Genomic DNA, 13,742 nt, shown 5'->3' with positions numbered 1-13,742 from the left:
GCCCCCGAGAGCGGGCCCGAGGCGAGGCCCCGCGCGGCCCCGTTGTTCATGTCAGAGCAGCACGGGCAGAGCGCGCCGTAAGCAAGGAGCCGAGCACGGGACGGGCGGCCTCATATATTAACTCTTAAATAGAATCTGTAAATCACAAGCGAAGGGAGGGCAGGAGGCGGCTTGCGGACCGTCACTCGTACAGCAGACGCTCTGCGGGGTTATCGCACCTATCTCTGCTTCGTGAGTCAGAGAACAGCACTACGAGACATGTAAACGCAGCCTTAAAAAGTTCTCAGTTAATTGAATATAAAATCTCTTTCCAACACGCTTTGAAGTTGCAGTCGGAATATTCATTTCCACAGATTCTTTTACCACGGAGCATTCAGAAAAGGTAGACAACTGGTACTTGAAGTGTAAAATGTTTGGCCTTTGCAAATAAACGCAAAATACATTCCTCGTATAGCAGTCATTCTGGCAATATTATTAGCAAGCAATATGCTTGGATAACGGATTTCCACTTTTGCAATTGCAAACTTCCTGTTGGACAACAGAAGGCTATTTGCAGCGTTCTGAAAGACAAGAAACGTACAACCTCAAGGATAAGATACAGACAGATTTAACGCAGCAAATGCATGACTAATAATCTTAAACCAGCAGCTATAGATAAATATCTAACAATTTTTTATAAGTCCCAGCTCCAGGATAACGAGCATACTTTATCCATCCTTATTCAATGCTTCTGCTTCTTTAGCACAAGATACTGCTTTTAAATATAAAGTAATTTGTAAAGGTTCATTTTTAGAAAGAAAATTTTCATTCATAGTTTAGCATAGATGCTACCTGAAGAGAGAGACAGAAAAACATCCAAGATATTAACCATTGCTTCTGGAGAAGAAATCAAGGGTTGGCGTTTTGTTTTTCCCAACAAACTAACAGCATATGTGACTGCTCTCTCTCTTCTTCCGTGAGGGCAGTGCACATCCTAGCAGGCTACCGAGGGAGCTGCTCAGCACAGCTCCACATTTCCACACTCCATTTCAATGTTCCCAGCAGGGCTATTCAGTAATAACTCTCCCAAATGGCTGATTTCGATTTTGCTGAAGTAAGCCTGTTTTCAGAGCTTAGAAAAACATCTTCTCACAAATCCTCTCATGGAGGTAGCACGATTGTAGTTAAAAATTAAAGCAACTGTRAAGGATCATTCACATAAAGAGCAGGCCTGGAGCAGCTCAAATCAATGAGCACAAGAAAGCATACAGGCAAAAAGTACTAACTCTGGAGCAATGCAGGTAAATTTGCATGAGTTCCAAATTAACATACAAGGACTTACCTGGAAATCATAAGTTTATTAGTGAGAAGATGATGTATTCTGAGTCACCTAGAATAAGCCAAGAAGGTAGAAGGATTAGTTTTCTGTCACCACTTGCAACTCTGAACATCCCCAGTGTTCCAAGAAGCAAGAAAGGGAAATGTTCAGGACAGAAAATCATGKTAACTACAGAGAATCAGCAGGCACAAGGTTTCGCCAAGAGCCTACAGTCCCCTCCTGACCTCGCATTCCCTCGGCTGCGTATCAGGCAGCCCAAACCATACACACTTGCTTCATTAGCAGCCTTGTTTTCTTGTCTCCGATTTTGGCTATACATCTTTCCACGTGACACTTGGGCAATGGAGATAAATCATGCTGCTTTCTTTAGGAGTCAACACGTTGAACAGGTAAAACCCAGGACCTTTGACTGAAACAGCGTACACTCAGTACCAATCTGCTGCATCTCCTATTCATGCTGGCAGCACTTTCTGGAGGACTGAGCGTTATGTGCAATGGCTGGTGGATTGCTCTGCTTTATAAAAGATGGTTATCAATTGTTTTCAAACATAGCACTGTAAGGAGGGAGTTGCATACTTTCAACACTTGAAAACAGTCACACAAGTACAAGAACCTAAATTTGATAAGCCAGGCACTCCCTAAACACAACAAGGCCCAGGACAATGAAAACCTTAAGAGTTAAGGAACAGATAAGGTGGGAAGAGTTTTAAAGTAACAGAAGAAAGCACACAAGTCTGATGAGTGACCACAGAGCTCCACAGCAAGAATCCATACGCAAGAGCAAGCCAGGAGAGGTGATGGAGATGGACAAGCAGGATGTGAGCAGCACAGAATACCATTAGGATTTTATAGGACAAGACACGATATCAAAAACATGGAGGGAGGGAGTGGTGCACGGCATGAGGGAAGGGAATACAGGACGGGCTGGAGGACAAACTAAAGGTGTGAGCATGACCTGCAGCTGGGCTGCCCAGCCTGCATCTGCCCACGCGAGGGAGCAAGCACCAGGCACCCAGGAATAACCAGCAGGGAAAAGCCCTGAGAAGTGCCAGACGCTTACCTGAAGATGACCTTTCAAATTGGCTGGCGTTTTATAATCCCCCTTCAAAACCTACAGAAAAGGCAAAATGAGAGTGACCCCGTCTTGAACAGTGGCTGTACGAATATCAATAAGTCCACCTCATTAACTGCAGGGATTGCCCCAGTGTATCTGAACCAACAGAGATCTCCTGATGGGCATTTGTTCTACATCACGCTGATGTTGGGGAAATAGCRGGAGGTTTCCTCCTTAGTGACTTTGTAAGCAAAGACAGGGAATGGCAAATGGCATGCTGCTGGTGCAGAGGCCGGACAAAGGCAGGATCTCTGGATCCCTCCTTAACCTGAAACAGGAGGGTATTTAGGCCTTTAGCATCATGCCAGTTCTCCAAATTTGTGCCAAGTACTAGAAGGTCCACAGCAGAGACTCCAAGAGTCTCTTAACCCTGCTGGGGGAAAATGTTCATCCAAATCATCCGTGTCCCTAAAGGACTCTCAGCACACAGAGCAAGGAGGAACTATCAGAGACTAAAGTATTCAGAGCACAAACCAGCCCAGGGAAACTCTTCTGAGCTTCCTGTTYAGTGCTGTTACTTTCCTGTCAGCTTATGGATCTGCTTATAGCACAGCAGGGACCAGTCCAGCCTGCAGGCGTTCCTCCACCCCATCAGTGTGACAGAGGACATCTGGCCCGAGAGCACCGTGACGGGGTGTGCACGCAAGGCTGGCGAGGCTGCCGAGTCCCACCACAGTCTGAGGAGGAGCTGGTCTGCTTCAAAGCGTGAGAAAAATTCCCTCTGTCTAGTTACTGCTGTCTGTGGCAGAAACATGTGGCAATATTCTGAAAAAAAAATCCTTTTGGTCTTTGCCCAAATGCATTACCCGCCTCCACTTACTCACATCCCTCCTGGGACTGTGGGGAGCGGCAGTGAGCTACACATGGACACAGCACAGCCTAATCCCTTCTCCTGGGGCCAGACTGGAGTTTCTAGAGCCAACAGCTTTGCATCTAGATAACACAGCACCGCTCCCTTGCCTGGTACCAAGAACTGGGCTGSATCAGGGAGGGGCAGGCCAGTATCTGCCACAACAGAAGAAACAACCACCACCACAAAACTGTAGGGAACATCCTCAGTCTGAGCCACACTAGACTCAAGCTACTGCATTTGTCTTTGTTTTAAAGTAACCTCAGTGTAACTGCATGTCTATCATTCACGGTCTCACCAGAAAAAGAGAGCTTTTGTTTCTCCAGTGCTCTTTTTTGATTTAATTCAGCAACCTCTTCTACTGCAGAGGGCTCTGTGGGTGCAGGGCCTGCACAGGGGGCCTCTGTTCCAGGGTCAGCCCACCCTTCCCGTAAGTGCCTGGCTGCGCTCCAGGCAGACAGCAGCGACACTCACTCTGTGCGTGTTGTTGACAACTAAAGGGTCCGGATTGCCGTAGTTGGGCGGATTGGCATACGGGTCGTAGCCGAGCCTGGCGAGCATCGGCGCTATGTGGGCCATGTCTTGCAGTACATCCCCTGGGATGTGTCCGATCCATTTAGATAACGCCTCCATGTTCACAGGCTTGATAACCTGGTCTGTTGATCTTTCTATCCTGGAAAAAATAAAATAAAAAGGAAAACAAGACACTAAAGTTGCTTTCAATTGGATTTCACACGTATATTAGGCCGAGACAGAAAAACCCTCAGCTGGTTAACTACCCTCTGAATGCCCAAGATGTACATGTAGCTCAAGTGTTGTTGAGTCCGTGTCAGGATCAAACGCTCCCAAAGCAGGGGCTGGAGGCAGAGCCATCGCCGAACCCAGACGCGCCGCTCTCAGGGCAGCTCCCATCAGGACAGCAGTAGCTCCCTGCCCTCCAGCCTCGGCTCTGACGGCCCCTCTCCAGCTGGTGCCTTTAATCTGAAAGGGCCGGACCTCAAGAACATTGTGGGTTCAGGTGAGCCGCTTGCCTTGCAACCAGGTTCGGGCACTAGGACCGACAACGCCATCTCAGAGCACGCCAGCACAGGAGGTCCTGGGTGGGGGCCCTTGCACAGCGCAGGCTCTCCCCTCCCACCCTGCACACGGGGCGACTGATGCTCAGCTCCAGCTATGCAGCATCTGCTCAGCACTGAGCCAGAGGAAACCACACCCGACAAGGCATACATCACTCCCCACGTTAGAAGGGATAAATATACACAGACTGCAGATTGTGAGCTGAGAGAATTACCCAACTGCTGAATCATAAAGCATATGCAATTCCACACAGGCTTTTCAGGAAGAGTACGTTAGTGCTGAGGAAAGCAGAGCCGAAGAGCACGCCCCTTGGCTGCCTTGGGGACAAAGCAGTGCAAGGACGCCCACTGCTCTGAATGCACTTTGCATGGTTCCCATACAGGACGGATTAATTTTTGCTAAATTTGACTTAAGCTTCCACCTAGAAAAATAATGAAGCAATAAATGACTGAAAGGAGCTGGGTCAAGCAAGCACCTCCTGGAACAAAAGAGAGGAGAAGCTAGGGAGCAGTGGTGCACRCCTCCATGAGAGGAAGTATTTCTTTTATACTGCAGTGCCAACACCAAACATGGAAAGAATTAGTGCAAACTACTGAAAGCAATTCATTAACAGCAAAACTGTAATCCCAGTCTGAGCAGATATTTGGGGACAGGTGGAGAAAAGAGTCATTAAAAAGCTSAAGTTTCTGAGTAAGCAGTTCTTTTCAATTAAGACACCAAAAYTGCTTCCACACTGTCAACAGCAGATGAATAAAATACTGTCACCTGCTTTTACAATCCTTGCCTAACAAGTTGTTCAACGGAGTACAACATATTGCTAATATTCAAGCTGTGTTTTATTTAGAAACACAAAGCCTACAGCAGCAACGYGGGATGTGCTACCACTTCTGCCTCTGAAAACTATGAACAAACATAAGCAAAAAATCTTTACCCCCCAGTTTTGGCCTTGACCTGCTTTGTCTAATGGAAATACTCTTTGAAAAGCAGAGGCAGTAGCTGAGACACTCACTTGGAAAGAGACACTCCACCGGGCTTCCCTATCAGCTCTTCATGGTGCAGCACCGCATCACTCCAGGAAATATCTAGGAACTTCATGATGGCATGCATGGACTGCTCGGGGTGCAGGACTAGCTGCTCATAGTACACCGGCAGGCACCGGGATCGCCCGATCTCCAAGCACTGGGAATACATCACCTCGATTGCTTTGTTCCACTTGGTAAGGCAGTCTCGGTAGCTGTTCAGGTCAAAGCCTGCGATTGTCACCTTCCTTGTGATCATTGAGTGGACAGACGCCCGGCCGTCTCGAACCATGAGGAGGAATTTGGAATTGGGAAACAGTCTGGACAGGTAGACAGAGGACTTTAAAGTGAAAGGGTCCTTGTTACATAAATACCTGGCTGGCTCGCCATGCTTGGCGATGACTTCCAGTATAAAGGCCTGCATAGCAGCGTCCAAAACTTGGTCTGTCACTCCTGCTTCGTCCAAGCGCATCTTCTCCCGTCCCGACTTGGACCAGGCCTGGCGCATGGCCAGCACACGGGGAATGATGCGGGTCTCCTCCCCGCAGCGGACCTCAGGGTGGGCATCAAGCATGGCTCTCATCAATGTTGTGCCGCTCCGTGGGACCCCGCCAACGAATATCAGAGGCATCTCCTTGCTATAACGGTACTCAACCTGGTTGGAGTCCACCATGACCAGCTCCTCGTTCTCAGGTCTCATGAGCCTGTGCCGCCTCTCGCTCAGGACCTGCTGGCACTCCAGGACCTGCTGGCCGAGATGCAGCGTGACCATCAGGGCAGCCACCGAGCCAATCGCCAGCAGTACTCGCCTCATGGTGACCCGCATCCTGTTCTCCACATAGGTTGGAGACCAACGTGTGACCACACTTCAGCTTTCAGCTAGCGAGCGTTCGATCCTATGTGCACCTGCAGAAGAAGCACAACCAGTTCAGCGGAGCAGGAACGGCAACCCAGCCACCCCACACTTTCTGCCTCACCTCGCGGCACTCAGGAGGCTCAGGCATCCAGCCTYGCTCCCCGTGCTCCTTCTGGGATGCTGACACCATCCCAGGCTTTCATCACCTCTTTTACTTATCAGCAATGTACAGGCTTGGTGCCTTCTACCCACAAAGTAATTAAGGTCTGTCTCAGAGCACACCCAAAGAGATTATTTCTTGATTGTTTCTGTTCCCAGAATCACAGGTTTACAGCTTGAATAAAGCTCCACAAAAGTTCAGGAGAGGGAGGGGACAAGCTTACCCAGTCAATCCATTTCCCTAACACAGTCTAATTTAGCCCTCATCTAGTTATTCGTTTGGATCAAGCATGTATTAGCTTAGGAGAAAAAACACTCCAGCTTTACTTCCACCAAAATGGTAGCAAACATTTCAAGCGTTTGTTCTGTCCCAGATGAATCCCAAACCCTCCTTACAGCCTTCCTTTGCTCCAGCACAGAGGTCCCCTGCACTCAGCACACCACCCTGCTCAGCTTCATCAGCCACCTGCTTCCTTTCTACTTTTGCTTTAGTTTAACATATGTTGCCACGGGCGGGGGGGCGGCTGAAATAAAGAAAAAAAGTATTTCATGCAAATTTCAAAGGTCCAAGTCAAGAGAAGCAATCATCAATTAGAATGAAACAAGCTGTTTGAGAAATTAAACCAATTTGAAGGGTAAAGTGTAAATAATAGCAAAAAATCCAGCCAACATTAAGTACTCTTCTCCCAGAGACTGACCTTGCATAAAACTCTTTGGAGACTTCATCTGGCACTAAGATGGGTTTTCTGCTCCTTGGTGGGATATTCCAGCAGGGAGTCTGCTGTTTCCGCAAGTCTCCTGCTCTGCCGCTTCCATAGGAGCCCTAGGAAGACTGGCACAGCTCCCCACACCCTCCCTCCTYCTCGCTCCAGTTGTGAGCACAGGTTTTGCAATCCTACCCTTGGGTCACAGAGGGATTTCAAGTTCTTTGTGATTACATGGCTTGGGCGGGAGTTGAATGCGAGCGGAAGGAACTGGACGTCCATGCACTTTATTTCACGGACAATCAAAAGCAGTGCTTGAGAAAAGCTGTTTCTCCTCAGACTCTCTTACTGAAGGACTGCATTTAGCAGTGGCCCATGCAAAAATCCCTTGAAGCTGTTAGCAACCGCCACGGCTGCCGGCTGCCAAGCAGCCCGCTGTTTCCCTGCGGTGCCTGGCAGCGCGCAGGCTGCCCGGAGCCGGGCGCTCGGCTGGCTCCGGCCTCCGCTCCTGTGCCAGCCCCTTTATMCCTAGCTCCACCTACCTGCACTGATCCAACTGTCAGCTTCCCACCTAAATTTACCCTCGTTTTATGTAGTTCTGCTCATGCAGTCAGCTTACCACGACATAACGAGTTAGCGCCCATCTGCCCCACATTGTAACTAGCCAGGTACAGCATTTCCCATCCCACCAGCAAAGAAACGTAGTCAGTAGAATTACTTTCATGTTGGTTTAGCTCCACGGTTAATGTCTTGGCTAAACACCTCAKCACGGTTTCAAACGCATGCCCATAATCTATATAAAAGTCAAGTGCTAGTAAGTTTGATTAGATCATTAATCACTTGGAACAAGAAACAGTTCTCTGGCATTTATGGAGCTCTAAGTGCAGCGTCAGAGCCATTAAAACAACAAGTACTCCTCTACTGCACCTTGCTATCTCGATCTGCTCAGTCACGTACATATGCCCAAATGTTCACCCTAAACATAACTGTAAAGCCCACAAGAGCCATTTCAATGCACTGCAGTTGGAGCAGCCAGGATTTAAGGCCAACCAGAATAAATAAGAAYATGTAGACCAAGACAGGCTAATCAGGAGGAGAGATCTGTATTTTAAAGAGGAGGCTGCAAGTGCAGAAGCACTCACTGCTCTCTGCAAAAATAGCTGAAGCGAGCATTTCCCGCAGCGGTTCTGCTCGCAGCGCCCGTCTGCGTGCTGCGGGGACCGTGCGCAGGGCAAAAAGGGAAACTGCTCGTTTGGGTATGCAAAGCGGGAAGCTGGCTGCGAGCCGCGCAGCACCATCCCTCGGCTCCAGGCCCTTCCCCGCCGGGGACCGGCGCTGCAGCGGGATCGCCGCGGTGCTGGGGGCTTCCTGGAAAGCCACCAGCAGAAGCAGGGATGCCGCAGAACGCTTCGAACGTAGGGAAATTCTTCAGCTGGGCTCAGCCTGCCATGGGGCAACAGGAAACAGAGAAACCCAGGTGCTGACAGCTGCGATCGGGGAACACAGCTTCTCCACTGCTGCTGTGATTTGAGCTCTCCCTGCTGCTGTAACACACCACTTCCCTCATCAGCAGAAACCCAGTTGTGCCAACTGCAAAGCAGCAAGGGGGGCCCAAAGGGCCTGAAGCAACCAAATTTCTCCAGTGGGATTACCCCAATTCACCCAGACCTGCCAAACGATCACCTGTAAGCACGCTCAGAAACACTGTGCTGAGCGACTGTAAATAATTTCAGCTTGTTTTTAGCTGTTTATCATCATCTCCAGTAAGAATGTTCCAAAATTTATGGGGCTTATTGGACCARGAGAGAATAGGGATAGGTCATTTCCTCCACAGCAGATATTCTGGTGTAAAACATTACAGCGTAATTAGGCAGCAGGACTCGCTGATCAGAGACGATCTTCCAGTCCTTCTGTTGCACAAATTGACTCCAAGAGTTTAACTCAAGTAAGAGCTGGGGAGTTCTCAGAGGCTTTCCTTATACACGACACCATGGACTTAAAATCACAGGCAGTGCAAACCAAAGCACCGGGGACTGACGCAGGCCCGCAGCAGCTCGCACAGCCAGCAAGCCCCGAGTGCACAGAAGACGCGGCCGTGACCCGGGGACACCACGGCACCGACGGCGTGTGACCCAGACAGCTGACAACCACATCTCGGGCTGCGGATGTGGCAAGGGTCTTAAAGAAAATGGAATCGAGCACGAAGAAAGATGCGAGCTAGCAGAGAGATCATAAAGCAGCAACAAGCAGGGACCCAGAAGGTCCTATGCGTAGGAAGTCCCTTGTATGCTGCACGCYGATAAGACATCAATATCAACAAGGCTTAAACTGTTTCTTGTAAGCTTGTGAAAGCAATAAAATATTAATAAAGCATCAGCAGAGGTGTGGAGAGACGCATGAAATATTCATCAGTCCACTCCCAGCGTCACAGGGGAATCAACGGCTCTGGCAAGCCCTCKCCTTACGTGCTTACCTTTCCCGGGTAAGGGCATTCTGCTGCTAGCCGAGCTTCATGCTGAAGCACAGGTGGCCACCAAGTACCTAACCGGGAAGAAAAAACACAACATTGAGCTGTTTGGCAATGCTGCACCGTCACAACCCGACCGGGCGTGAAACCGAAGCTCCCAGATCCTCCCCGCGCGCGGGTTTCCYGCATTAGGGAGCGGAGGGGAACCCCTCGCAGCGCGACCGCCCGCAGCGCGAGGCCGGGCTGCAGCCCTGCAGCGCCGAGCCCCCGCGCCCCGCTCCAAGGCTCCCGCCTGACCCCAGCCCGGCGGGCACCCGCCGCGGGGGCTCGGCTCCGAGCAAGGCTCCGAGAGGCTAGCCGCCTCTCCGGAGGCGCTTCCGCACCGCTGGGGGTTGTCGGGCGCCGGCAGCAGCGGTTTAGCAGCCCCCCCGGCGCGGCGCGGTGCAGCACGGCGCTCCGGAAGCGGCTCCCGCTCTCGCCCTTGCGCACCAGCGCGTGCTTGCAGACTTCCTTCCTGACGCCGGCCGCTCCGGCGCGGCGACGCCGCGGCCTCCTCCCGCGGGCCGTCGGGAGGCGGACGAACAGCGGGCACAGCCCCGGCGCCGCGCGGGCGCCCGGGACCCGCGTCGCCCGGAGCAGGCAGCCGGCGCGCGAGCAAGCGCCCGCGGGAAGTGGCGGCCAGGCTGCACGAGCAGCCGAGCGCCACGCGCGTCCTCCGTGAACACTGCGCAAGGTTTCAGGTCTAGTTCTCAAAGCAGTGAAGCGTTACCCACAAACAGCAAGAAGCTTTCAGAAGTCTGATAGGATTAAAAAATGCATTTTCTTTAAACCACCTCCCCAAACAGCTCCTATTAACTGCGACTTCCCCCAAAGGCCCAGGTGTGACACGTTAGCTCAAGTCACTGCATCCGACGAAACGCTGCAAACCCGCCCCYGTGCAAACCCTGCGCCGGGACATCAGCGCTGAACTCGCATCTTCAAAAAACATCAACAAAATCAACACGAGCCATCGATTAAGTCACGCGTTGTGCGCTACACCAGAACAACCCACCTCGCCTCAAGGCGATCTCCGCTGGGTCGGGCCGAGCTCGGAGGACGGGCGCCCCGGGGAGCGCTCGTGCCGCGGCAGGCAGGCAGCCGTGCTTCCCGTGCTCGCTTTCGGCGTGCTAGCTTGCAACGCGCGCTTCGAGACACGCACGCTCTTCCGGACGTTTTCCTCTAGCAGGACATACACGCTCAAACCCCGAAGAGGCAGCAGCACGTGCACAAAGGGGCCAAAAGGTCCAGTAAGTCCGGGTGAAGAGCAGGCGGAGGAGAGGCGAGAGGGGGGCAGCGGGGCGCCGGGTGCTTCTCCCCAGAGGGCTCAGAGGTAACTGCAGGAATCTGAGCCGATCCCAGCAAAAACATACAGGTCTGAGACCAATTCGGCGCTGCGGGTCCCTCTGGACAGCTCCCCAGTTTGCTTTGCACCACAGACACCGTCTCTCTGACTGGCCCCTGGACAACGTACCCATGGCAGAAACCCTTCCCGAGCAAAATCAGCGGCGGGGGAGGGGGGGGAAGAGTCAAAATTCTGCAAGTACGGGACTTTAAACAGACATTTTAGCAGCCAAACCCAGCTCATGTCACCTTTAAAAGCAACCACATCTCGAGCTGACGTTGCAGCACGCATCAGCTCTGCCTTGTTTGCTTGCAGGGAAAAGCACCAAACGAAGATGCACGAGTCAAATACCAAACAAACGCACTGACTCCCTAAAACCCCCTCTTTTCCCCCAATTCTGCAAGGCAGCCTACGGCGAGCAGCGCAGCGGCCCTGCGCGGTGGGGCGGCTCTGCAGCGCCGATGGCCCGGCGGGGCAGCTCCGCGCCGCGCTCCGGCCGGCTCCCAGCGCCGCCGTCAAGCCGTCTTGCATCCCGGCAGCTGCTGCTTTGCAACCGCGGGAGCTGGGGGCTTCTCGCCAATGATTATTTCTCCCTCAAACCACAAATCCCTCGGACACGGAGGCGTGCAGAGGGTTCTTCTCTGCTAAGGACTTAAAAAAGCACCAGTCTCTGGCACGCAGAGCAGTAAGGCAGCGCGCACAGCTTCAAACACCGACTCGCTTGCTCCAAAGCACCTGAAAGGTGAAAACCCAGAGGCGAGCAGCGCACTGCCAGCCGAACACCCCAGCAGCATCCCCGGAGAGCCTGCGCAGGGATGCACAAGCAGCACGCCAGCCTGCTTTACCAGGGTTTRCATCAGACCAGCAAGGATTCGACAGGCATTTTACAGCACAAATGTACTGTATGTTCGTTGCCTTGAGGCTGTTATGACTAGAAAAACATTTCACTATCCTGCTCAATGCTAAAATGCTCCCAAAATAATAAAAATCCCACCAATTTACAGTATCTTTGTGCTATTTGTCTCGTTTCAAGCACAGCAGCGGCATTTTACCATTCAGCAAAGGAAATCACAGTGCCCCTTTCTGCCAGCCTCTCCGAAAGACAAAACCTAAACAGCCTTTCTTTCCAGCTAGCATATTAATTATGAAATGCTGAAAATGGAGACTGCCAACGGGAGGCCGGCTCAGGAAGCAGCACTGCCAGGGCACTGCAATAAGCTGGCGCACCTACCACAGCAGAATAAAGCTCAAGCTGGCTTTGCTGGAGAAGTTCACTACCTCTGCTCCCACAGCCTGAAAAGGGGGGAAAAAGGAGGGGGGGGGAATGAAAACAAAGGAAAAACAGAAAAAGGAAAAGCATGCTGTGTCCCCAGGTCTGGGCATTGCAATCACCATCCCTACAGGCAGGTCCAAAAATCCCCTGCACAGGGAACGCCCATCCTACGGGAATATTTGCATCCTGCTTTGGGTCAATGCCAGCAGCGCACCCCAGGAGCCCGGACACCTCCGGACACCCCCGGCCGTCGGAGAGGAGGAAGGAAGCTTCGTCCCTCCCAAGGCTTCGGCTCCGGGAGCGCGGCCAAGCCTGCGGCGTGCCGGGGCAAAGGCCCGGCGGGCGCGGCGCCGGAGCRGGCAGCGGAGGCAGAGCCGGGTCTCCCGCAGGTATTCTTGCCGGGAGCAAAGCGGCAGGCAGCTCCGGGAGGCACCCGCAGAGGCAGGGCATGGCGCGCGGGGCACCCGTGCCCGCGGCATCCCGCCGGGATCCCGGGATCCGCGGCAGGAGCCGCTTCCCCGTGGCCAGGCGGCTTCCAAGGAGACATCCTCCTGCTCCGTCCCGGGACGGCTCCGGCGGAGAGACGCGAGGCTGCGGGACAGCCCCCTCCCCGCGCCGCGCCGGCGGACCCGGCAAACCCCTCGGAGATGGCCTTCCTCTTGGAAGAGCAGGGAAACGGGACGACAGCTGCGAGCCGGGAGAGGGATTTCCAATTCCCAACCAAGCTGCAGTTCAAACGTGCGGAGCGCAACTTCCTCCCGCGCTGCAGTCGCGCTGCAGTTATCACCCGGAGGGAAAAGGCTGCCTCGGGAGCAGCGCGCTGCATTTCCATGCCGGGGTCTCCTCCACCCCGCCGCCCTCGCGCTGCTCCGTCCGTCTCCCAGGAAAGCGGAGCCCACGCTTGCCCCGGCAGACGCCGCTCGCCTCACCCCGCGCGCCCACCCCCAGCGCGATGAAGGCTCGCCTTCCTCCCCCTCGCGGGCTCACCAGTCTCCCCATTCACCTTCTTGGTGCAAACGCGACTCCTCTCYCCCAAGGCAGAGCAACAAATATTCCCCCCGTGAATGTGGGCGGTCAGAGCCTGCCACACAACGGGTGGGGAGAGGTGGGGGGGAAGAGAGAGAGAATTGCTAGAAAAAATAGTATCTTCCAATAAAAAAATATTTTCCCAGTCCACACGGCAAATATTAACACTGGGCCAGCTCCACTCTTGCAAGCACAAAGGTCGCTGTTTGCAAATAAAAGGTTGTTTCTACAAGAGAAACCAAAAACCTCAAGTTTGTTTAAGAAATAAAATCTTTTTGTATTTGCCCTCGAAGCAACAGCGGATCTCCGTGGGCCTGCGGGTGCCGACTGCGGGAAGAGCAGCTCGGCCGGAGCAGCGGCACCTCGACGCCCTGCAATTCCCCGAAGCGCGAGCCTGGAGGGAGGCAGCGCCGCAGTAAGGGGGGAGCATAAAGAAAAAAAGCACATCCACCTCAAACAGGGCTYCTTCGAGGAGAACCCGTCGCTCGCTCGCTGCCC

General features: G+C 52.9%; 1 protein-coding gene across 6 annotated transcripts; it reads right to left on the bottom strand.

Annotated features, from left to right (window-relative positions):
• Positions 1-450: 450 nt before the first annotated feature.
• Positions 451-13,223, bottom strand: TPST2 (tyrosylprotein sulfotransferase 2). Of its 6 annotated transcripts, none has more exons than XM_085310286.1 (7): positions 13,206-13,223; positions 9,571-9,638; positions 5,369-6,284; positions 3,757-3,955; positions 2,379-2,429; positions 1,322-1,369; positions 451-560 (listed from the first exon to the last, which is right to left on the bottom strand). In XM_085310286.1, exons 3-6 carry the CDS (start codon positions 6,202-6,204, stop codon positions 1,340-1,342), a joined length of 1,116 nt encoding a protein of 371 aa, XP_085166412.1. In that variant the 5' UTR covers positions 6,205-6,284; positions 9,571-9,638; positions 13,206-13,223; the 3' UTR covers positions 451-560; positions 1,322-1,339. The 6 variants fall into 6 exon arrangements, with proteins under 6 accessions (XP_085166412.1, XP_085166410.1, XP_085166411.1 ...); XM_085310284.1 differs by lacking the exon at positions 13,206-13,223 and adding an exon at positions 10,616-10,764; XM_085310285.1 differs by lacking the exon at positions 13,206-13,223 and adding an exon at positions 10,054-10,076.
• Between the last annotated feature and the right edge of the window lie 519 nt (positions 13,224-13,742).

Source organism: Rhea americana, unplaced genomic scaffold (genome assembly GCF_003343005.1).
Source record: "Rhea americana isolate MKP2758 unplaced genomic scaffold, rheAme1 scaffold_315, whole genome shotgun sequence".
In the NCBI taxonomy this organism is placed as follows: Eukaryota; Metazoa; Chordata; class Aves; order Rheiformes; family Rheidae; genus Rhea; species Rhea americana.
Note: the sequence above shows the minus strand (reverse complement) of the source record. Positions and strands in the feature narration are given on the sequence as shown.